This window comes from Panulirus ornatus, chromosome 56 (assembly GCF_036320965.1).
Source record: "Panulirus ornatus isolate Po-2019 chromosome 56, ASM3632096v1, whole genome shotgun sequence".
NCBI lineage: Eukaryota > Metazoa > Arthropoda > Malacostraca > Decapoda > Palinuridae > Panulirus > Panulirus ornatus.
The window spans coordinates 4,193,457-4,218,996 of NC_092279.1; the positions used below are offsets into that span (position 1 = coordinate 4,193,457).

General features: G+C 39.5%; 1 protein-coding gene across 2 annotated transcripts in view; it reads right to left on the reverse strand.

The window, feature by feature from the left end:
* The window catches only part of htt (huntingtin), a 133,184-nt gene that overhangs the window by 13,034 nt on the left and 94,610 nt on the right, over positions 1-25,540 (reverse strand). For both annotated transcript variants that reach the window (XM_071693678.1, XM_071693679.1), the window contains exons 38-47: positions 24,621-24,771; positions 23,883-24,060; positions 18,258-18,448; positions 16,735-16,934; positions 15,837-15,977; positions 15,443-15,619; positions 13,606-13,729; positions 5,473-5,606; positions 4,744-4,934; positions 1,902-2,011 (exon numbers count right to left, since the gene is read on the reverse strand). In XM_071693678.1, coding sequence (XP_071549779.1) covers positions 1,902-2,011; positions 4,744-4,934; positions 5,473-5,606; positions 13,606-13,729; positions 15,443-15,619; positions 15,837-15,977; positions 16,735-16,934; positions 18,258-18,448; positions 23,883-24,060; positions 24,621-24,771 — 1,597 coding nt within the window. The remainder of the gene's footprint in view (positions 1-1,901; positions 2,012-4,743; positions 4,935-5,472; positions 5,607-13,605; positions 13,730-15,442; positions 15,620-15,836; positions 15,978-16,734; positions 16,935-18,257; positions 18,449-23,882; positions 24,061-24,620; positions 24,772-25,540) is intronic.

Consider the following 25,540-nt stretch of genomic DNA (forward strand, 5'->3'; position numbering starts at 1 on the left):
CATGTTGATCCTTGATTGTGCTGAAATGTAATGCTGTGCATCTACATGCAGAGAGCACAGGGCAACTGAATAGTAAAGGCTTTATGGTAGATGCATCATGAGCATTAAAGGGTCTTGGTATATGTTGAAAAAGCATTTGTAGGTAATGTCTAGAGCTTAAGGGGAAGAGTGTGACATGTTTGTTTACAGTGTTAGAAATTAAATGTCTGATAAGAATGTGTGTGTAATGTATTCTGATTTGGTAAGTAATAAAATGGCAAGAGAAAGGTGTGGTAATAAGAAGAGTATGGTTGAGAAAGCAGAAGAGGGCGTACTGAAATGGTTCGAATAATGAAATAAATGAGTGAGGAGGTGACAAAAAGGATATATGTGTTAGAAGTGGAGTGGACAAGGAAAAGCTTATAAGTGCTGTTGGTGTTTTGGCCTATCTGAAAATGTAATTTAAGTTAACTGCAAAGTTTGTGCGCTTAAAAGTTGAAAACAAACTAGAATAGTCTAAAACAAAAACAAAAAAAAAATAAGATTCCTTTTAGGGATAGGTCTTGAACAACACTTTATTCTCAGTAAAAAGATGTATAAATCCACCTTTTGCATATAGTTGGTAAACTCACCATATGAAAGACTGTGAGCTTACATAATGAACCATATAACAATTTATGTAAGGAGTATCTGCCCACTAAAGTCTGACAAAGACCCTTTGCAACCTCTGTTGTCCTTCTCTGCTACTGCCCATAGGATGAACATGGAGTGAAGAGTAACTTCACTAATAACAGTGGGACAAACCAAATTAATTCATGCTTCATCTGGTTATCAGTCACCTTAGTGGTCTTTCTAAATCTTTTGGATAGAGTTGATGTTAGACAGACGGCTCAACAAGCATCCATACAGTGGACTTGGCTCTACCAGTATGTCTTGCAGTCTGACTTATAGACACATTCTCTTGCTTCTAACCATGAATACAGGCCTTGTTTTCCTAGGACAACTTCTAAGGACCGATAGTTACTGGTTGAGGAAAAGTATCACCGAGAACAGAAATACACTGTACTGAAAGTGTCACTAAACACAAGGAAAGCTTGAAAAAGTTGCATCTGTCCATTCTCAATGATACTGGGAAACTGAGGTGGCAAATTATGCTCAGCTGAATTTGAAGTCTGTACCACACTGCTGGACATATTCCCACAATAGGGTGATGCATGAAAGTCTTACTCTAAACGGTAACTGTAAAGTTTCTATTGCAGAGACTCTATTCCCATTTCACTAGTCAAGTGTGTTTCCATGGTCATCATAACCTGGCCAGGAACTGTTATGATTCTCATTCTATCTTGTTCCATTCTGATTAGTCTGATGTTTTTTATGTTCCTGCCAATATTGGTAAATACCATCATTTCATTCTACTTTCCTGTTCAATAGTCATACATAATACATATATTCATGTTTTGGCCTCTCTTAGTTTAGTTTTTGGATGGTACCTTTCTGAGTTCCATTTTTTCCATCTATTTTCTGGACTAAATTTCTCCCAGTGCTTGCATCTTTTTTTTCTGGCATAAAAACTTCCATAACAGAGTGCTGTCATACATATTTTTGGGTTATTATACTAGCATTCTCCAAATATCTGCACAAGCTTCATAAATCCTGTCTGCATGCATTATTGCCATCCATCCTATTTATGAAGCTTCTCTTCATATTCTTCACATTTTTCTGTTTATTTCCTCTTGTCCTTTGACTTCATTCTTATGATTTTACTTCTCACACTATTATCACTTTCATCTGCAGTTATATTGTGTCTTTCCCTTAGTACTAAGTCAGAGAGACAATACATGGAAATAAATAAACTGCAAGGAATACAACTTGACTCATAAACAAAATACAATATAAAGAAGAATACAAGTAATGGTACATACCTGTGGTCGCAACCAGGAAGAATAAAGGTAATGAAGGAAATGAAGACAAGACTGGACATCGAGACCGCAGCTTGCTAGTTGTCGTTCTCGTACCTCAAACTCATAGCATCCTAAAATTTGATATCAATAAAATATTTAAGACATATGGAGATTTCTCTTAAGACCTTAAAAAATTTTATGGAGACAATGATTAAAATCTAATTAAACTCTACATATTGTGGCCTTTTTTTCTCTGTTCCTAGGTGCTACCTTGCTAATGCAGGAAACAGCAATTACGCATAAAAATAAATAAACCAGGGCATGTGAAACATCTGGGATAAACCATGGAAAGATCTACAAGGCCTGGGTGGATAAGGAGCTTTATTAAGTATGTGCATGCGAGTCGATGGGTCTTTCTTTGACTGTTTCCTGGTGCTACCTTGATAACGCAGGAAATGGCAATCAAGCATAATAATAAATATATATATATATATATATATATATATATATAGGACACCATTTAGTAAACAAGTTTACCAAATGGCGTCCTAGCTTCGTCTCTTCGATGTATATCAACTGACTGTTATATTTCTCTCGTGTCTCCCCTGGTGATGTGATTATTACATGAAAGTGCACTTGGGAACTTTCCGTGTTTCATTTTCCCCGTGGACTCATAGGAATATATACACATGTACATAATTCATACTGTCTGCCTTTATTCATTCCCATCGCCACCCCACCACACATGAAGTAACAACCCCCTCCCCCCTCATGTGCACGAGGTAGCACTAGGAAAAGACAACAAAGACCACATTCGTTCTCAGTCTCTAGCTGTCGTGTAATTATGCACCGAAACCACAGCTCCCTTTCCACATTCAGGCCCCACAGAACTTTCCATGGTTTACCTTAGATGCTTCACATGCCATGGTTCAATCCACTGACAGCCCATTGAACCCGGTATACCACATCATTCCAATTCACTCTGTCTCTGTTCCTTGCACGCCTTTATCCCTGGGGATGGGGAGAAAGAACACTTCCCACGTATTCCCTGCGTGTAGTAGAAGGCGACTAAAAGGGGAGGGAGCGGGGGGGCTGGAAAACCTCCCCCTCTCATTTTTTTTTTTTTTAATTATCAATTTTCCAAAAGAAGAAACAGAGAAGGGGGCCAGGTGAGGATATTCCCTCAAAGGCCCAGTCCTCTGTTCTTAACGCTACCTCACTAACACGGGAAATGGCGAATGGTATGAAAGAAAATATATGGCTATTTAATTTGTTTATGGATGGTATGGTGAATGAGGTAAATGCATGTCTTGGAAATGGGAAAGTATGTAGTCTGTAGGGATGAAGAGGCCTGGGAATTGAGTCAGTTGTTGTTTGGGGATGAGACAGCACGAGTGGCAGATTTGGGTGAGAAACTTCAGACGTTGGTGACTGATTTTGGAAGACTATGTGAGTTGTTTTTGCCGTAAACATTTCCTTTCCCAAACATTTATCACTCTCTCCTGTACAATTTCATGCCTCACATCCAAGAATGTGTAAGTAAGAAGTACTTGAAAAGTTGATGAAGAAGTAAAAAGAACTCATAGAAAAGGTCCAGAATTAGGCACAAGCCAGATTGCAGAATTAAGATAGCTAAATAAAAAGGGAAAGTTTTGAAGCCTTAAATGTGCCCACCATGGAAGACTGAATGGGTGAGGGGTGACCCAATCACAACCTTTAAGTTTTTAAACCAGACTGATACGACAAATTTTTTTAAAGACACAGGAACAAAATAACTAGAGGGCATAACAAAAAATTTAGCAAAAACCTGTTAAAAATGTGAAGAAGTAATTTTATAGGGATAATTTTATAAGTAATTTTATGGGGATAGGGGAGAAAGAATACTTCCCACGTATTCCCTGCGTGTCGTAGAAGGCGACTAAAAGGGAAGGGAGCGGGGGGCTGGAAATCCTCCCCTCTCATTTTTTTATTTTAATTTTCCAAAAGAAGGAACAGAGAAGGGGGCCAGGTGAGGGTATTCCCTCAAAGGCCCAGTCCTCTGTTCTTAACGCTACCTCGTTATCGCGGGAAATGGCGAATAGTATGAAAAAAAAAAAAAAAAAAATGAAAGATGAATAAATGATGTAAATTTGGATATCATACTAGAAGCTTAAAAGAGTGATAACAAAGAATGTTAAATTAATGGGCCCCCACAAGTGTAAAATTCCCTTCCAAAACAGTACAACCAAGTAATTTTACCTTGCAAGAGAGTAGGGTGTTAGAGGTTTCTAATGCTGGGGATACTACAGATTTTATCACAGTGTCATGGTATAACCTAAGCCTGGAGAGAAATGATACCTGTACCTTTGAACCTAAGTCAAGCAGCAACAGCAACAAGAAAATACCTGTCAAAACTTATAATTTCTCTTAGCTTTTAGTTACATTGACAGCAGATGGGTTACAGCTATAAACTAGCATCAAGTTCCAAGAAAATCACAGTTAATACTAGCATTTTTATGTTACCATTAAGAAGTAAAGGTGCAAATACTGCACCCTCTTAAATCATACATAACTAAAAAAATATTGACCTTTCTCAATGAATATTTCAACGATCCATATTTCAGTATCACACACTTTCAAAATGGGTTAAAGAGTATTTTCAGTGCATATTGCCTTGCTAAACCTGAAAGGCTAAAAATATTTTCATACCATTTAGATAGATGTAAGCATAGACAAAATTGCTATGCAAAAAAAAATTCACTCTTCAAAACTATGTTATAGACTTGAATGACTTTTCATGGACATAAAATGTAGCAACATAAGTACAGACAAGAGTAACACTGAGTGCTCCTGACCATATTACTGAGAATACAGAAAACATTACCAGTAAGCATGATGGTATCAGGAGAATCTGGTGGCTCTGCATGGCTGTTGAGGGCTGTAACTAAATACTCGACCGACACCTGACTCAGCTGATATAAAGGAGTCTGGCGAGGTCCTCCCTTAATTAAGTGTTGTACCTCTCGTAGCTTTTCATGAAGGCGTGACATTATTTCTTGAAGTTTACGACCTGATCTGCAACAAGTTAACATATGAGGAACTTGTAAAGCATCAATTTTAGATGTGATCTGGGGGTCGTAGTTACATTTTTCATGTCTTTAATGAATATTGTGAATGATAACTTCTCTCTATTGCACTTCCTTTTACAAAAAACTCTCTCTATTGCACTTCCTTTTACAAAAAACATTTTTCAATACTTTTTTTTTTCTTACTAAGTGCATTTCTAGATCCTTTATATAAAACCTTTTAAATGCTGCCTGGCTTCACTGTCTTTTCTCTCTTTTGCTGAGTAATATCTTGTTTTCCTTAGCTTTTTGACATATAAAGGTAAGCAAGTATAAATATGTACATGTGTATATATGTATATGTCTGTGTATATATGTATGTGTATATGTTGATATGTATATGTACGTGTATGTGCATTTATGTATATATATGTGTATATGAGTGGATGGGTCGTTTTTACAAATGTGTTGCTGACATCTCACAAGTTTTATGCAATTATTACTTTTTGTGAATGTGTACAATGATGCTCTTCATTTTATGCACTTACTTGGAAGTAAGATAGTGTGGAGGTTTGTCTCTTGGTATGCTCAGTAAATGGCCACTGTGGGGGTTACCAGGTGTAGGTAACAGAAGGGTTTGAATTAGAAGTGCTGTGATTCCTCGTACAGCCAATGAGAGGCTCTGAAAATAAAGTGTTTACTAATATTGGAAATGCCTCTATGGCTACTGCAATCACATACAGCAATATCAGAAACTATCCAAAAAGTTCTCAAAACACTTGCAAAGAATCCTAGAGGTTTTACCTTCTATATAGAATAAGTAAATACTTTCTGCTTCCAAAAGTGTAAAAAACTGTGGGAGATGAAGTGAATCATTAAGGTGGAGAGGGGGCAAAGGTGCATTGAAGAGTGTAAGGAAGGAGATGCCACGTCTATAAGGTTAAAGATGAGTATGTTTGATGGTAAAGAAGTCAGAGTGGTGCTGTGTGGAAGTGAATAATGCAAAAGTACTGAAGAGGGTAGAAGCGTTTAACTGTTTGAGGGTAATGTGTGATGTAAGGAGGGTTGAATTCTTCAGAATGACAGAGTAAGAGACAGGTGTACTAGTAAGTAGAATATGTTTGAGAAAAGTGAATGTGTCTTTGAATGGTTTGGATGTATGGAGAGGATGAATGAGGCAGACTAAGATATACTTGTCAAAAGTGGAAGGGACAAGGAGGAAGGACTTAAAAGATTCTGTAAGTTTTCAAGGACTGAGCATGCAAGAGGGTGTTAGGCATGCATAGGATAAAGAGAATTGCAGTGTTTAGGTATACAAGAGATAATGTAATGTAAGTGGGGTGAATCAAGGCAAAAGAAATGGTCACAGAAAACCATGGAAAGGTCTTTGGAGCTTGGTTGTGGATAAGAGCTCAGGTTTCAGTGTCTTAAGAAGAAGAGTGACAATAACAAGCAATACATATCTTGCTTGTAGGTTAATAAATTCATTATTCTTCACAGATGTTAAATACTGAAGCATATATTTATTTCACAATCCATCATCATCTTAGATACTACAAAGTTTTTTATAATTTGAGAAAATATTCGTTTTACATTTCCTTTAACAGTCAAGACCCTAAATTTTCACCATCTAAAACAACATTAATTGAGTATCCCTAGAGGAATATCCACCCACAAATGGGGTTAAGAGTTACGTATTTTCTGCTTCAAAGGTGTGTGTCTTATTTCAGTTAAATACAGAAGGGAAATTTCAGTACTGTGATGGATTGTCAGCCGAGTATCCTGGGATATACTTTCCACCCAATTTCATGGTATTGCCCAAAGATCTCACTTAGGAAAGAGAAGTCAGCGGTTGACAAAGCTAACAGGAGGAATTAGAAGTGAAAAGTTCTATAACTCCTTAGTGTGAGCACTTTTGTTTCTAATTTTTGGGAGGTTCCATTGGCAGCAATATTCCACAGGGGGCTCAACTGGCAAGTTATGGCATTCTCCATTCTTACTGCATCATGTTACAGGACACACACGATACCTCAGTGGAAGTGGCCAGCTTTGTACAAAAGAAGGGGAGTTTCATACAGATAGAAGGTACTCCTAGGGTAGGAGGTAAGTATGCCCTCATACACACTGAACTCTTGGTATTTCAGTCTAAATAGGGGAAGACCCTGTCCAATAATCCTGGTGATAGTCCAAAGAGGCCACATGGGGCAGCCACTCAATAAATAAAGTGCAGTGTAGCCTGTACATGTAGAGTATAAGAGTACAATACCAGTGCACTCTACTTACCACAGCAGCCATTAGTGGTACACTAACACTGTACCTGCAGTGAATGTGGGGCTTGAGATGATGATGGAGGTGGTGGTAGTGGGATTGGAGGTAGGAGGAAGATTTCACTTACACTGCTGTACATACTACACTTACAATAACATGTCTAAAGTTACTATGAAAACAAATAGTGAAGTTTTCAGTAACAAGTGTTACAAATCACAGAATAGGTTGAGAGATGTAGATAGCAGGGGCAATGCAGCAAGACACCTAATGCTCTTGAGTAGCAGGGTGAAATAAACCTCTTTACAGAAGTAATACATTACTGTATACACATTTTTTTTTTTTTTTTTTTTTTTGCTTTGTCACTGTCTCCCGCGTTTGCGAGGTAGCGCTAGGAAACAGACGAAAGAAATGGCCCAACCCACCCCCATACAAATGTATAAACATACGGCCACACACGCAAATATACATACCTACACAGCTTTCCAGACGCTTCACATGCCTTGATTCAATCCACTGACAGCACGTCAACCCCGGTATACCACATCGCTCCAATTCACTCTATTCCTTGCCCTCCTTTCACCCTCCTGCATGTTCAGGCCCCGATCACACAAAATCTTTTTCACTCCATCTTTCCACCTCCAATCTGGTTTCCCTCTTCTCCTCGTTCCTTCCACCTCAGACACATATATTCTCTTGGTCAATCTTTCCTCACTCATTCTCTCCATGTGCCCGAACCATTTCAAAACACCCTCTTCTGCTCTCTCAACCACGCTCTTTTTATTTCCACACATCTCTCTTACCCTTACGTTACTTACTCGATCAAACCACCTCACACCACACATTGTCCTCAAACATCTCATTTCCAGCACATCCATCCTCCTGCGCACAACTCTATCCATAGCCCACACCTCGCAACCATACAACATTGTTGGAACCACTATTCCTTCAAACATACCCATTTTTGCTTTCCGAGATAATGTTCTCGACTTCCACACATTCTTCAAGGCTCCCAGAATTTTCGCCCCCTCCCCCACCCTATGATCCACTTCCGCTTCCATGGTTCCATACGCTGCCAGATCCACTCCCAGATATCTAAAACACTTCACTTCCTCCAGTTTTTCTCCATTCAAACTCACCTCCCAATTGACTTGACCCTCAACCCTACTGTACCTAATAACCTTGCTCTTATTCACATTTACTCTTAACTTTCTTCTTTCACACACTTTACCAAACTCAGTCACCAGCTTCTGCAGTTTCTCACATGAATCAGCCACCAGCGCTGTATCATCAGCGAACAACAACTGACTCACTTCCCAAGCTCTCTCATCCCCAACAGACTTCATACTTGCCCCTCTTTCCAAAACTCTTGCATTCACCTCCCTAACAACCCCATCCATAAACAAATTAAACAACCATGGAGACATCACACACCCCTGCCGCAAACCTACATTCATTGAGAACCAATCACTTTCCTCTCTTCCTACACGTACACATGCCTTACATCCTCGATAAAAACTTTTCACTGCTTCTAACAACTTGCCTCCCACACCATATATTCTTAATACCTTCCACAGAGCATCTCTATCAACTCTATCATATGCCTTCTCCAGATCCATAAATGCTACATACAAATCCATTTGCTTTTCTAAGTATTTCTCACATACATTCTTCAAAGCAAACACCTGATCCACACATCCTCTACCACTTCTGAAACCACACTGCTCTTCCCCAATCTGATGCTCTGTACATGCCTTCACCCTCTCAATCAATATCCTCCCATATATTTTACCAGGAATACTCAACAAACTTATACCTCTGTAATTTGAGCACTCACTCTTATCCCCTTTGCCTTTGTACAATGGCACTATGCACGCATTCCGCCAATCCTCAGGCACCTCACCATGAGTCATACATACATTTATACCTCTGTAATTTGAGCACTCACTCTTATCCCCTTTGCCTTTGTACAATGGCACTATGCACGCATTCCGCCAATCCTCAGGCACCTCACCATGAGTCATACATACATTAAATAACCTTACCAACCAGTCAACAATACAGTCACCCCCTTTTTTAATAAATTCCACTGCAATACCATCCAAACCTGCTGCCTTGCCGGCTTTCATCTTCCGCAAAGCTTTTACTACCTCTTCTCTGTTTACCAAATCATTTTCCCTAACCCTCTCACTTTGCACACCACCTCGACCAAAACACCCTATATCTGCCACTCTATACACATACCAATATTTAATTATTTATTTATTTATTTATATTTATTTTGCTTTGTCGCTGTCTCCCGCGTTTGCGAGGTAGCGCAAGGAAACAGACGAAAGAAATGGCCCAACCCACCCCCATACACAATGTATACACACACACACGTCCACACACGCAAATATACATACCTATACATCTCAATGTACACATATATATACATACACAGACACATACATATATACCCATGCACACAATTCACACTGTCTGCCCCCATTCACTCCCATCGCCACCTCGCCTCACATGGAATACCATCCCCCTCCCCCCTCATGTGTGCGAGGTAGCACTAGGAAAAGACAACAAAGGCCCCATTCGTTCACACTCAGTCTCTAGCTGCCACGCAATAATGCCCGTAACCACAGCTCCCTTTCCACATCCAGGCCCCACACAACTTTCCATGGTTTACCCCAGACGTGCCCTGATTCAATCCACTGACAGCACGTCAACCCCGGTATACCACATCGATCCAATTTACTCTATTCCTTGCCCTCCTTTCACCCTCCTGCATGTTCAGGCCCCGATCACACAAAATCTTTTTCACTCCATCTTTCCACCTCCAATTTGGTCTCCCACTTCTCCTCGTTCCCTCCACCTCCGACACATATATCCTCTTGGTCAATCTTTCCTCACTCATTCTCTCCATGTGCCCACCATTTCAAAACACCCTCTTCTGCTCTCTCAACCACGCTCTTTTTATTTCCACACATCTCTCTTACCCTTACATTACTTACTCGATCAAACCACCTCACACCACACATTGTCCTCAAACATCTCATTTCCAGCACATCCACCCTCCTCTGCACAACTCTATCCATAGCCCACGCCTCGCAACCATACAACATTGTTGGAACCACTATTCCTTCAAACATACCCATTTTTGCTTTCCGAGATAATGTTCTCGACTTCCACACATTCTTCAAGGCTCCCAGGATTTTCGCCCCCTCCCCCACCCTATGATTCACTTCCGCTTCCATGGTTCCATCCGCTGCCAGATCCACTCCCAGATATCTAAAACACTTTACTTCCTCCAGTTTTTCTCCATTCAAACTTACCTCCCAATTGACTTGACCCTCAACCCTACTGTACCTAATAACCTTGCTCTTATTCACATTTACTCTTAACTTTCTTCTTTCACACACTTTACCAAACTCAGTCACCAGCTTCTGCAGTTTCTCACATGAATCAGCCACCAGCGCTGTATCATCAGCGAACAACAACTGACTCACTTCCCAAGCTCTCTCATCCACAACAGACTTCATACTTGCCCCTCTTTCCAAAACTCTTGCATTCACCTCCCTTACAACCCCATCCATAAACAAATTAAACAACCATGGAGACATCACACACCCCTGCTGCAAACCTACATTCACTGAGAACCAATCACTTTCCTCTCTTCCTAAATGTACACATGCCTTACATCCTCGATAAAAACTTTTCACTGCTTCTAACAACTTGCCTCCCACACCATATACTCTTAATACCTTCCACAGAGCATCTCTATCAAATCTACCATATGCCTTCTCCAGATCCATAAATGCTACATACAAATCCATTTGCTTTTCTAAGTATTTCTCACATACATTCTTCAAAGCAAACACCTGATCCACACATCCTCTACCACTTCTGAAACCACACTGCTCTTCCCCAATCTGATGCTCTGTACATGCCTTCACCCTCTCAATCAATACCCTCCCATATAATTTACCAGGAATACTCAACAAACTTATACCTCTGTAATTTGAGCACTCACTCTTATCCCCTTTGCCTTTGTACAGTGGCACTATGCACGCATTCCGCCAATCCTCAGGCACCTCACCATGAGTCATACATACATTAAATAACCTTACCAACCAGTCAACAATACAGTCACCCCCTTTTTTAATAAATTCCACTGCAATACCATCCAAACCTGCTGCCTTGCCGGCTTTCATCTTCCGCAAAGCTTTTACTACCTCTTCACTGTTTACCAAATCATTTTCCCTAACCCTCTCACTTTGCACACCACCTCGACCAAAACACCCTATATCTGCCACTCTATCATCAAACACATTCAACAAACCTTCAAAATACTCACTCCATCTTCTCACATCACCACTACTTGTTATCACCTCCCCATTTGCGCCCTTCACTGAAGTTCCCATTTGCTCCCTTGTCTTACGCACTTTATTTACCTCCTTCCAGAACATCTTTTTATTCTCCCTAAAATTTAATGATACTCTCTCACCCCATTTCTCATTTGCCCTTTTTTTCACCTCTTGCACCTTTCTCTTGACCTCCTGTCTCTTTCTTTTATACATCTCCCACTCAATTGCATTTTTTCCCTGCAAAAATCATCCAAATGCCTCTCTCTTCTCTTTCACTAATAATCTTACTTCTTCATCGCACCACTCACTACCCTTTCTAATCAACCCACCTCCCACTCTTCTCATGCCACAAGCATCTTTTGCGCAATCCATCACTGATTCCCTAAATACATCCCATTCCTCCCCCACTCCCCTTACTTCCATTGTTCTCACCTTTTTCCATTCTGTACTCAGTCTCTCCTGGTACTTCCTCACACAAGTCTCCTTCCCAAGCTCACTTACTCTCACCACCCTCTTCACCCCAACATTCACTCTTCTTTTCTGAAAACCCATACAAATCTTCACCCTAGCCTCCACAAGATAATGATCAGACATCCCTCCAGTTGCACTTCTCAGCACATTAACATCCAAAAGTCTCTCTTTCGCGCGCCTGTCAATTAACACGTAATCCAATAACGCTCTCTGGCCATCTCTCCTACTTACATACATATTCATATGTATATCTCGCTTTTTAAACCAGGTATTCCCAATCACCAGTCCTTTTTCAGCACATAAATCTACAAGCTCTTCACCATTTCCATTTACAACACTGAACACCCCATGTATACCAATTATTCCCTCAACTGCCACATTACTCACCTTTGCATTCAAATCACCCATCACTATAACCCGGTCTCGTGCATCAAAACCACTAACACACTCATTCAGCTGCTCCTAAAACACTTGCCTCTCATGATCTTTCTTCTCATGCCCAGGTGCATATGCACCAATAATCACCCATCTCTCTCCATCAACTTTCAGTTTTACCCATATTAATCGAGAATTTACTTTCTTACATTCTATCACATACTCCCACAACTCCTGTTTCAGGAGTACTGCTACTCCTTCCCTTGCTCTTGTCCTCTCACTAACCCCTGACTTTACTCCCAAGACATTCCCAAACCACTCTTCCCCTTTACCCTTGAGCTTCGTTTCACTCAGAGCCAAAACATCCAGGTTCCTTTCCTCAAACATACTACCTATCTCTCCTTTTTTCACATCTTGGTTACATCCACACACATTTAGACACCCCAGTCTGAGCCTTCGAGGAGGATGAGCACTCCCCGCGTGACTCCTTCTTCTGTTTCCCATTTTAGAAAGTTAAAAATACAAGGAGGGGAGGATTTCTGGCCCCCCGTTCCCGTCCCCTCTTTAATTATAGTACAGTAAAATCATTCCTTAATGGGGAATAAAGCACTGTTTTCTATCTATAATTATAAATAGTCAACTCCACATCAGTAAGAAAATAATACAAATTCATTCAAGACACAGTAGAGACATTTCCAGGAAAAGGCTGTAGACATCATATTTCTTTTCAAGAGAACATAAGTATGAATGAAGACACCAATGTGCTACTGCTGGGTTTTCTGAGGTGGTTTAAAATGCAATGGGACCTCCTCCTAGATGATGTGAAGGTTATTACAGCCAAGTTTACTTAAGCCATTGTTAACTGCTATATCAGTTTTAAGTGCAAACATTCCTGGATACGAAATGTGGGGTAACCATCTACTGGAAATATGACCTTACAACTAATAATAGCAATGTAACCCAAATATCCATATTAGTATGAGCAAAAACCTGCAAATCCACAAACTGCAGATTGTTTACTAAGGGTTACAAGTTGCTGATACAATTGCAAATACATGAAAGCATAACAAATACCTACATTCTATAAAAAAACGTGTAAAAACTTACCCTTTTAAGACAAGTATCATATACACATTTTGAACCTATCTGAAACCAGTTTGTAAGCAAGTAATTAGACAAAAGACCACTGGATATGTATATAAAGGCACTTACCAGATTTATGAAAGGTAGTTCCTCTGCTGGAGTATTCTCACTTGGGGTAGAATTCAACACTGATAAGAGTGCCATCCATGTTTCTTCAAACTGCTGACGACCAATCCAACCAAAGAGCTCCATTCTGGAAAACCCCGATGATCATCAGCCATTCAAGGGAGACACTACCCATAGATTATTTAGATAACTGAAAACTGAAATGTAAAAATTTTTCCTGAAAATGATAAAATCGTAAGACAGACTGAAGAGGATATCACATAAGTAAACAGAAATGAATACATAGCTGAAACCTTAGGTGTAATGCAAGTGAGTATAAGAGGCTTAAGGAAATTAATGTACATGTGCAATACAGGTATGGGTGGATGTGAGGCAATGATACATATGAAAAATTTTTCATTTCCTATGATATTCGACAGAGGAAGGAAGCTCGAAACTCATGGACAGCCCCATCATTCCATGTCGTACGCAGAGAAAATATTGTATAAGGATGGACAGATAATATTGTGAAAAGATAGATTGGTGGGTATTAACTGGAAGAGATAGATAATATGGAGAGGAAACAGCAAGATATTTCTATATACTGTCAGTAACGATAATTTGAGGTGATGTTTCATAGGATATAATCAAGATTCTACATAAGCTACTCAAAATAAAATTGTATGCACATTAATTGGTAGAACATACTCTATTACAGTACAGAATATGACAATGATTCTTTTGACATAAAAAATATTTTTTTTATACCTGATTGCAATTTTGTTAAAATAGCATGTCAAAAGTATTGGTGAGGAGGCAAATTATCAGCTGGTTGATAATGCATTTGCATTTATGTGCAATGATAAGGAAATGCTCAATAAACTACATGTATTTAATCCTGGCCCCAAATTAGAATATGCATCTAAGTTTGGTTCCTACACTCAAAGAACCTCTGAGATCTAGTAGATAAAATTTGGAGAGGGGCAATATAAATGGTACTTGAAATAAGAGCCGAGTTACTGAAAAAGGCAAAAAACTATAACCTCACGAAGGAAGAGAAGAAGTAAGGGTACACATGAAAATGAACTTCATCTTTCTGAATCATATTTAATATGAACAGTGAACAGTTATTTGGAAGGTGGACAGTCCAAAAATGTGCAAGAAAAGATTAAAGCATGCAATGTTTTTAAAATGTGAAGTACCTCAATAGTATTAGAATTATGGATGGATGAAATTATATGCTATGAGGTGAAACTATGAAGGCATACAGGATATGGAAGTTTAAAAAGATGTATGGCTAGGAATTAAGGTTAAAAATACAGCCCCATAAATAAAAAAAAACACTCACTTCACCATGTTGAGCAAATAAGGAACTGTAATAATTTCAATGGTTTACAAAGCAAAGTTATGTAACAGCCCAAGTCATGTATAATATTAAATATGTCACTAAAAATAAAAACATAATAACAAATTTAAATTAATGAAAATGCCAACTATATGTGAGCAAATGTGGCAGTCTTCATCTGTTCCTTGTGCTACCTCATTCATGTGGGAAATGGCAGACAAGTATGATAAAGTAAGAACTAGAGGTTAATAAAATTAGATAAAATTTTCAGGCCATACATATGCTCAATTATCTAAAACGGTAAGTCCAAGTAATAATGTAACAAAGAAAATAATAAGTAATGAGCCTAACATGCAGACTTAATAATATTATACATAATGGTACATTTTCAGCAAATTTCTGAAAATGCTGAAACTAAATGCAACATATGCTTCTTTATATATGTGAAATTACAGAGAAGAGTAGCCAAGTTGCCTATAAAAGATAAGTCAACAGCTTAACGGATAAACTACCAACCTGAATATAAACTGCTTGAGCACATCTGTTTCTTGCAACAATTCCACAGGGACTGGTGGCAAATTTGTACCATGTTCCCCAGAGAACTGTGGAGTCCAACCAAGTGTCCACATGTCAGGAGGTATTCTCACTATACTGTTCACCACTGGCATCCGTCCCAAACCCATTATTATGCCCCTAAGAAAACAGCATACAAAAGATTTACATGTAAAAAATTATAGTGTACACATCATTCTCAGCTCAGGCTACAAGAACTGAGTTTTTTGGATTTCATTAAGAGGAATAAATGAAATCTTATATCCAACGTATAAAAAGAAAAACCAAAATATGCTGAATTGTGTCTATAATGACAGATATGAATATTTATACCTCATTACTAACATAGACTACTAACCTAATAGGCTGAGCAATGCAACCTGGAAGGTCACGCACACTACCAGCTTCCAGCCAAGACACAAGCTGCATGAGTCTCCTGCAGGCTATAAGAGGGCTACTTTCTCCTCCATTTAAACACTGGTTCAAGCTTGTAGGAAGACTGCAAATAAAAAGGACAAAATATCTGTTTTACGAGTTTACACTTTCATACCACAGCTTAATCCTCTATTACCCTCAATTCAGTCCACTCTTTAAAAGGTAGAAGAAAGATGAACATCCTCTAAGTTTACTAATACACATCCTTAGCCATCAATGCACTTTATGGCATATAGTCCCAACTGCTGAATACGTATGAGAAAAGTAAAAGGGAGTGTCACATTGGTTTAACAGAGGTTAAAGGGCATGTACATCGGAAGTGGAGGAAAAATAGAAATGGGATAAACCGAGGAGGAGGTGGATGAGATGAAAAAGGCCTCGAATATCTGATGCCTAAACATGCAGGAAGGTTAGAGGTGTGCATGTGATAGAGTAAAATGGAGCAATGAGGTATAAGGGGTGACCTAATGTAAATGAGGTTAAACAAGACACGAAGTTGTCAGGGGAAACCATAGAGAGCGTCTTAAGGGACTGGTTGTGGATAGGGTTTCTGATTTTGGTGTTCTTCACCTGTTTATGGTGTTACCTTACTACTGCGAGAAATGGAAAAAAGGTATGGAAAAATACACAGATACCAGCATTGCAGTTATTGAAGTCACATTTTGCAATAATTCAAATGTTAAGAGGGATTCACTCAAAAAAAAAAAAGAAGAGCTTTGTCATTTTTTTTTTAAACATGTAGAAAAATTTGCTGCTTGTTTGACTAATTTGTGGATTTTTGAGGTTAGCTTCATTCCTTACAAAAATCTTCCCCTACATACCTTGGTAATGCCCTTGGTTTGATGAGATATGATGCTGCAGCATGAAGAGCAGCTACCATAGAAGACACATATGAGATTCTATCTGGCAGACTTAACAGACTGGCCAGGGTAACACAACGTAAAACAGCATCCACGCAATTCAGGCACAGACTGGCAACCTCAACGCTCACACTTCCTAACCAGACTTGCCAATGCAGAAACTGGAAAAAGGAGGAACATATTGCTAAATGTGATTATAATTGTGTGACTGAAAATAATCTTATTTACATAAACTGAAAATTACTAAGACTGAGGTATTCTTTGTTTAGTAAAATAATTCGACCCTTTAAGTAACAGACGTATATCTTGCCTGAATGAAAGTGCTTTAGAAGGTTCCAACCCTGACTCTTTATATAGTGTACAGAAAACTAAAGAATGCTATTCACAAGTAAAACAAATGCAGCAAGGTTGTATGACATCACCATGGCTATCTAACATTTTAATGGATGGATCATAAGAGTAATATTTTCCCTTGGAAAGTCAGAATGGAAGCTGCAGCAGTTGTTTTATGCAGATGATGTTATGATGTTAACTAATTCAGTGGAAGCATTGGATGGAAAGGTGAGCTGTTCTGATGATGTACTTAGAAAGAGGAGGCTGAAAAAGAATGCGAATAAGAGACAAGTTTTTGAAAAGGATGAGAAAACAGTGTTCAAAAAGTCTGCATGATGAAGAACTGGATATTCTAGATGAGTTTAAGTGCTACATATTAAAGATTAAGATGGATGGGAATGGAAGAGCTGAAGTTGAAAGTCATGCAAGGGAGAAAAAATGATGGTGCAGCTGAAGCTGAAAGAAGAGTTATAATTATAAAACCTTCCACATAGGCATCCCAATCATATGCTTTTTCCAAATCCATAAATGCCACACACAAATCCTTTTGTTTCTATAAGAATTTCTCAAACACCCTTTAAAGCAAACACCTGATCCACAGATCCTCTACCACTCCTGAAACCACATTGTTCCTCCCTCTCAATTTTGCAAGATAATGTTTCATGCTCATGGGAAGGGATTTTTTTTCAGCACACTGGGGAGCACCACTTCAGATAAATGGCATAGTTTAAGTGTTAAAAATGCACTTAACATTCTGAAGGGTTCAAACACAATTCCAAATTAGTATTACAAAAGCACTGTGAGTTTTAAAGAGATAATCTGTAATTTTTCAAATAACTAATGAAGTAAAACAAGACAATGGACACACAGCTCACCACCATAATGATATTGACAAGGTGGTGGAGGTTAAGATTTGGTCAAGATATAATAATCTGATGATTTAGGATACAAGAAAGAAAATGGAGATAAAAAGGAAGGGAAAAGTAAGATATACATATAGCAGGCAGACTGCACTGTTGGTTGCGTATACTGGTAAGCCTATGATATGGTCGGAGTTATTTGAAAGGTATTTTATGGAAATAAGATGATTAAGCTAGGGCAACAAGAAATTTTTCACATCTGCAAAATTCAACAGATCAAATGTAACTGACCTCCATGGCAAGAAGAGCAAATCTAAGAATATGCTCCGAGTTGTCTGGCAATACTTGTGCTCCCAATGGAAGTCGTGTCATGGAAGTGAGATACTCGACTACAGCAGGAGCCAAAGTGTCCACCACACTGCCTATACCATCATCACCAGAGAGTAACTTGCACACTCTCTCACTGTATTTGTTTCCTCCACCTGTAATAAATTTAACATAAAAAGATGAGTTAATTAAATCATTTCAACTTGGATAGTTAAATTTGGCTCTTAATCATAACCATTTGCCTCTGAAGAGAGAGTATAAGCAATTGCTTTCATGTGACTATGCCAACTCGTTCCTCAACACTAATATATTGAAGTATGATCCGCTTTTAAATCTTACAATATTTCCACAACTACCCAAACATAAGCATACTGGTGAATTCGCTCATGTATTACATCTATTCTAATCTAAATGTTATGCTACCATGTTCATAATGCGAAAAAATTTCTAAGTTTTTCCTGTTAACACAGATACGTGGCTGATTGACTAACAAGGAAAAGTCAATGTAAGCAGTAATTCCGAAATTCTTAATAAAGTGAAATCCCTAAATTCATATGTAATACAGAGATATTTTAATTGGCTTTATCCTGATGGAACAGGAGTCCTCTTTCTTCTGTGTGCTTATTTACTCAGTCTCATGTAGTTCACTGCATGCATTATCTACAAGAACCGAATCAGGAAGTTCCATCCAAGCAGCAGAAAAAGCATATTTCTGTGGATACAGTGCTCAGAACAGTATTTACTTAATGCCTTAGGTTTTATCTGAAGTAGTCTTTCAATGTTCAGGAGGAGAAAATACAGATGAGATCCTACTTCACAATGGAATTCTATGTTTTGCAGCTGACAACACAGGTTTGTGCGTGAGAACATCAAGGAGTCATCAAGGTCTGTGCTTATGATTATGTATCTAAATAACAGGACTTAACATACATCAAACAAATATTATTATTTTATTATTATTTTGCTTTGTCGCTGTCTCCCACGTTTGCGAGGTAGCGCAAGGAAACAGACGAAAGAAATGGCCCAACCCACCCCCATACACATGTATATACATACATGTCCACACAAGCAAATATACATACCTATACATCTCAATGTACACATATATATACACATACATATATACCCATGCACACAATTCACACTGTCTGCCTTTATTCATTCCCATCGCCACCTCGCCACACATGGAATACCATCCCCCTCCCCCCTCATGTGTGCGAGGTAGCACTAGGAAAAGACAACAAAGGCCCCATTCGTTCACACTCAGTCTCTAGCTGTCATGCAATAATGCCCGAAACCACAGTTCCCTTTCCACATCCAGGCCCCACACAACTTTCCATGGTTTACCCCAGACGCTTCACATGCCCTGATTCAATCCATTGACAGCACGTCGACCTCGGTATACCACATCGATCCAATTCACTCTATTCCTTGCACGCCTTTCACCCTCCTGCATGTTCAGGCCCCAATCACTCAAAATCTTTTTCACTCCATCTTTCCACCTCCAATTTGGTCTCCCACTTCTCGTTCCCTCCACCTCCGACACATATATCCTCTTGGTCAATCTTTCCTCACTCATTCTCTCCATGTGCCCAAACCATTTCAAAACACCCTCTTCTGCTCTCTCAACCATGCTCTTTTTATTTCCACACATCTCTCTTACCCTTACATTACTTACTCGATCAAACCACCTCACACCACATATTGTCCTCAAACATCTCCTTTCCAGCACATCCACCCTCCTGCGCACAACTCTATCCATAGCCCACGCCTTGCAACCATACAACATTGTTGGAACCACTATTCCTTCACACATACCCATTTTTGCTTTCCGAGATAATGTTCTCGACTTCCAAACATTCTTCAAGGCTCCCAGGATTTTAGCCCCCTCCCCCACCTTATGATTCACTTCCGCTTCCATGGTTCCATCCGCTGCCAGATCCACTCCCAGATATCTAAAACACTTTACTTCCTCCAGTTTTTCTCCATTCAAACTTACCTCCCAATTGACTTGACCCTCAACCCTACTGTACCTAATAACCTTGCTCTTATTCACATTTACTCTTAACTTTCTTCTTTCACACACTTTATCAAACTCAGTCACCAGCTTCTGCAGTTTCTCACATGAATCAGCCACCAGCGCTGTATCATCAGCGAACAACAACTGACTCACTTCCCAAGCTCTCTCATCCAAAACAGACTGCATACTTGCCCCTCTTTCCAAAACTCTTGCATTCACCTCCCTTACAACCCCATCCATAAACAAATTAAACAACCATGGAGACATCACACACCCCTGCCGCAAACCTACATTCACTGAGAACCAATCACTTTCCTCTCTTCCTACACGTACACATGCCTTACATCCTCGGTAAAAACTTTTCACTGCTTCTAACAACTTGCCTCCCACACCATATATTCTTAGTGCCTTCCACAGAGCATCTCTATCAACTCTATCATATGCCTTCTCCAGATCCATAAATGCTACATACAAATCCATTTGCTTTTCTAAGTATTTCTCACATACATTCTTCAAAGCAAATGCCTGATCCACACATCCTCTACCACTTCTGAAACCACACTGCTCTTCCCCAATCTGATGCTCTGTACATGCCTTCACCCTCTCAATCAATACCCTCCCATATAATTTACCAGGAATACTCAACAAACTTTTTTCTTTTTTTTCTTTTTTTTCCTTTGTCGCTGTCTCCTGCGTTTGCGAGGTAGCGCAAGGAAACAGAAGAAAGAAATGGCCCAACCCACCCCCATACACATGTATATACATACACGTCCACACACGCAAATATACATACCTAAACAGCTTTCCATGGTTTACCCCAGACGCTTCACATGCCCTAATTCAATCCACTGACAGCACGTCAACCCCGGTATACCACATCGATCCAATTCACTCTATTCCTTGCCCTCCTTTCACCCTCCTGCATGTTCAGGCCCCGATCACACAAAATCTTTTTCACTCCATCTTTCCACCTCCAATTTGGTCTCCCACTTCTCCTCGTTCCCTCCACCTCCGACACATATATCCTCTTGGTCAATCTTTCCTCACTCATTCTCTCCATGTGCCCAAATCATTTCAAAACACCCTCTTCTGCTCTCTCAACCACGCTCTTTTTATTTCCACACATCTCTCTTACCCTTACGTTACTTACTCGATCAAACCACCTCACACCACACATTGTCCTCAAACATCTCATTTCCAGCACATCCACTCTCCTGCGCACAACTCTATCCATAGCCCACGCCTCGCAACCATACAACATTGTTGGAACCACTATTCCTTCAAACATTCCCATTTTTGCTTTCCGAGATAATGTTCTCGACTTCCACACATTCTTCAAGGCTCCCAGGATTTTCACCCCCTCCCCCACCCTATGATCCACTTCCACTTCCATGGTTCCATCCGCTGCCAGATCCACTCCCAGATATCTAAAACACTTTACTTCCTCCAGTTTTTCTCCATTCAAACTTACCTCCCAATTGACTTGACCCTCAACCCTACTGTACCTAATAACCTTGCTCTTATTCACATTTACTCTTAACTTTCTTCTTTCACACACTTTACCAAACTCAGTCACCAGCTTCTGCAGTTTCTCACATGAATCAGCCACCAGCGCTGTATCATCAGCGAACAACAACTGACTCACTTCCCAAGCTCTCTCATCCACAACAGACTTCATACTTGCCCCTCTTTCCAAAACTCTTGCATTCACCTCCCTAACAACCCCATCCATAAACAAATTAAACAACCATGGAGACATCACACACCCCTGCCGCAAACCTACACTCACTGAGAACCAATCACTTTCCTCTCTTCCTACACGTACACATGCCTTACATCCTCGAATAAAACTTTTCACTGCTTCTAACAACTTGCCTCCCACACCATATATTCTTAATACCTTCCACAGAGCATCTCTATCAACTCTATCATATGCCTTCTCCAGATCCATACATGCTACATACAAATCCATTTGCTTTTCTAAGTATTTCTCACATACATTCTTCAAAGCAAACAACAAACTTATACCTCTGTAATTTAAGCACTCACTCTTATCCCCTTTGCCTTTGTGCAATGGCACTATGCAAGCATTCCACCAATCCTCAGGCACCTCACCATGAATCATACATACATTAAATAACCTTACCAACCAGTCAACAATACAGTCACCCCCTTTTTTAATAAATTCCACTGCAATACCATCCAAACCTGCTGCCTTGCCGGCTTTCATCTTCTGCAAAGCTTTTACTACCTCTTCTCTGTTTACCAAATCATTTTCCCTAACCCTCTCACTTTGCACACCACCTCGACCAAATCACCCTATATCTGCCACTCTATCATCAAACACATTCAACAAACCTTCAAAATACTCACTCCATCTCCTTCTCACATCACCACTACTTGTTATCACCTCCCCATTAGCCCCCTTCACTGAAATTCCCATTTGCTCTAACAAATATATATGTACATATATCTCTTATGTGTGTGTTATACTTTACTTTGTCACTGTCTCCGGCGTTAGCAAGGTAGCGCAAGGAAACAGAGAAAATTTCTTGCTTGGCTCCTTGCTCTATTCCTCCTGTTGAAAAGTAATACAGGAAGGGAACACAACAATAGTCTCCATAACTAGAGAACTCTTGTGCCACTTCTTAGCCTTTTGTGCCTCTCCTTAACAAGCCACCGGCAGAGGGCATCTCTAATGCAGTGTTTGCAGGAGCTCGAAACTAATGTTCCTACTAACTACTTCTACCTAATGATCCATACATACATTCAAAATCCTAAGTAAAGAATCAACTATGCAGTCATCCCTTTTCTCCAGAAATTCAACTGCAATACCATCCACTCCAGCTACCTTGCCATATTTCATCTTACACAAGCCTTTAACCACCTCTTCTTTTTCTTCAACAAACCACTTGCCATGACTCTCACCTTGCATACCTCCCTGGCTGAACCCTGCTACATCTACCTCTATCGTCAAACACATTCTACAGTTCTTCAAAATACCCACCCCCCATCCCCTCTCCATCTCATCACTGCCTATTACCACTTTCCCATTTGCCCATTCACCAAGATTTCCACTTGATTACTTGTTATTTCATACAATCAACTGCCTTCCAAAACATCTTATTCTCTCTGAAGTTTGATAATACTCACTCACCCCAATTCTATCTCCCAATCATTTGCACTGATTCCCATGAAGTACTGCCCTTACACCTCTCTCTTCTCTATCTATAGCAACTTAAGTTCATCACCCCGCCATTCATTATCCTTGCTCACCTGCCCACCTCCCATCTTACACATACCACACACCTCTCCCACATGCCAGCACTGTTTTCCTAAATATCTCCCATTGCTTACGCACTCTCTTTTCCAAGCTCACATACTCTCTCTCTCTCTCTCTCTCTCCCACTCTAATGCAAAAAAATTAAAAAATCTTTACCCTTGCATCCACCAAGTAATGATCAGACATCACCACCGCTACCCCTCACAGTACATTCACATTCAAGAGTCCCTCTTTTGCATGCTATAAATCAAATACTATTTCCAAAAACTTCTTGAGGATTCTTTACCTGGAGTAAAGGTGTGATGTGGGCGTGGTAGAGATCCTGCTACCTGGGCAAGATGCTGAAGCAAGATAACCTTGCTGGCAGTATACAATGGTGCCTCCCCTGTGCCACTTCCACTGCTACATTCCTCGCTATCACCAGTTTCCACCGAGCTGTTGCAATCACCCCAATCTTTGTTGGCCTGTCATTTAATATATGATACTTGATCAAATCATGCAGATTACATAAAAGACTATGTTCATGAAAAGTGTTATACAGTACTTCAAGAAGGTATACTTGTACACTTATGTATCACATGTCTTTACAATCAAGAGAAATAATGAAAGCTATATACTGATATAATCTTTTATTAAATGTTTTCGATAAAAACAGATGTAGAATTAAAAAGTTAACAGGAGAACGCTAACTAGATGCCAACAATAAGATGAAATGTATACGGCAGCTTATTCAGAAAGGAAGAATACATGAAAGAAAAACACTTAAAACTAAACAGAATTTTATCATATATTTTATGGCTTTCTGTAGCTGTGTTTAATGCTAAAAAAGAAAGTTGTGCGAGAGTATTCCTTAATTTGTAAAATTTTGACAAAAGAGTGGATAAAATCTTAAACAGCAACATGGACTCTAATATTCTATACAATTCTAGCTACCAAGGCACTGACTTAGCTGTTATGACCAATTTTTACCTTTAATGAATGGCACTGCAAAGACCATTTCAAGATCAGATATCAAGTACTGTACCTGCAAGGTAGTGGTAAGACCAAGCCTAAGGGTATGAGTCAAAAGGGCAGTATTAAAAGTTTTTCCAGACATGATGTTAATAATTTCACTGTACTCCAGTTGACTCAGAAGCTGGCCACACTCCAGTCCACCTCCTTCCCCATGCATACATCTGTGAAACATGTAGAAAGTTATTTTTGAAAAAATTATACAATGGTAGACAAAAATCATCATTATAGTGTCTAAAAGTTCCGTACAGTCCATAAGAATTATCTATATACAGGAAGGTAGGTGACAATATTGAATTAAAAGCAAGAGGAAACAGCAATTCAGTTTTACAAAATATACATGGTCTTATATATCAATGATGTGTGATATGACATGAGAAGATAAACTCAGCCAAACAAAAGTACAGCAGTAAGAATTAATGAGAATTTTGCCATTATTCTAATAAAAATTACAAATGTATCACAATGTGGAAGAGGTTTCACAACTGCCTCTACAAACTCAGATTTAGACAAGATTTCCCCGGTGGACACTCAACACAAAGTTTAGATTAATCTGTACCATAAAAGGACATCCCTATCTGTCAGTCTCTCATATGTTGAGGTAAGGAAGTTACCAAACAAAATTACCAAAGCCGATAAACAGTTGTAGACCCATCAAGGAATCTGCCAGATGCATGACAGCTGCCAATAACTCATCCATTTCCTTGGCAGGATAGAAACTGCTGGCTGCTGAGAGAAATATTTTAAGGAAAATATATTACTGTAGAGTGGGAAGACTGTGCTGGCAAATAGGGAGATGTGGAGAGGGAAAATGGCAGGGTGAGTGCTTGGAACCAATGAGCAGTGCTATCAGCCATTCAGAGTGAGACAGCCTGAGAGGGAGAGACTGGTGGTAATGAGGGAAAGTCTGGTGGCCTGGGAGGCAAGAAGTGA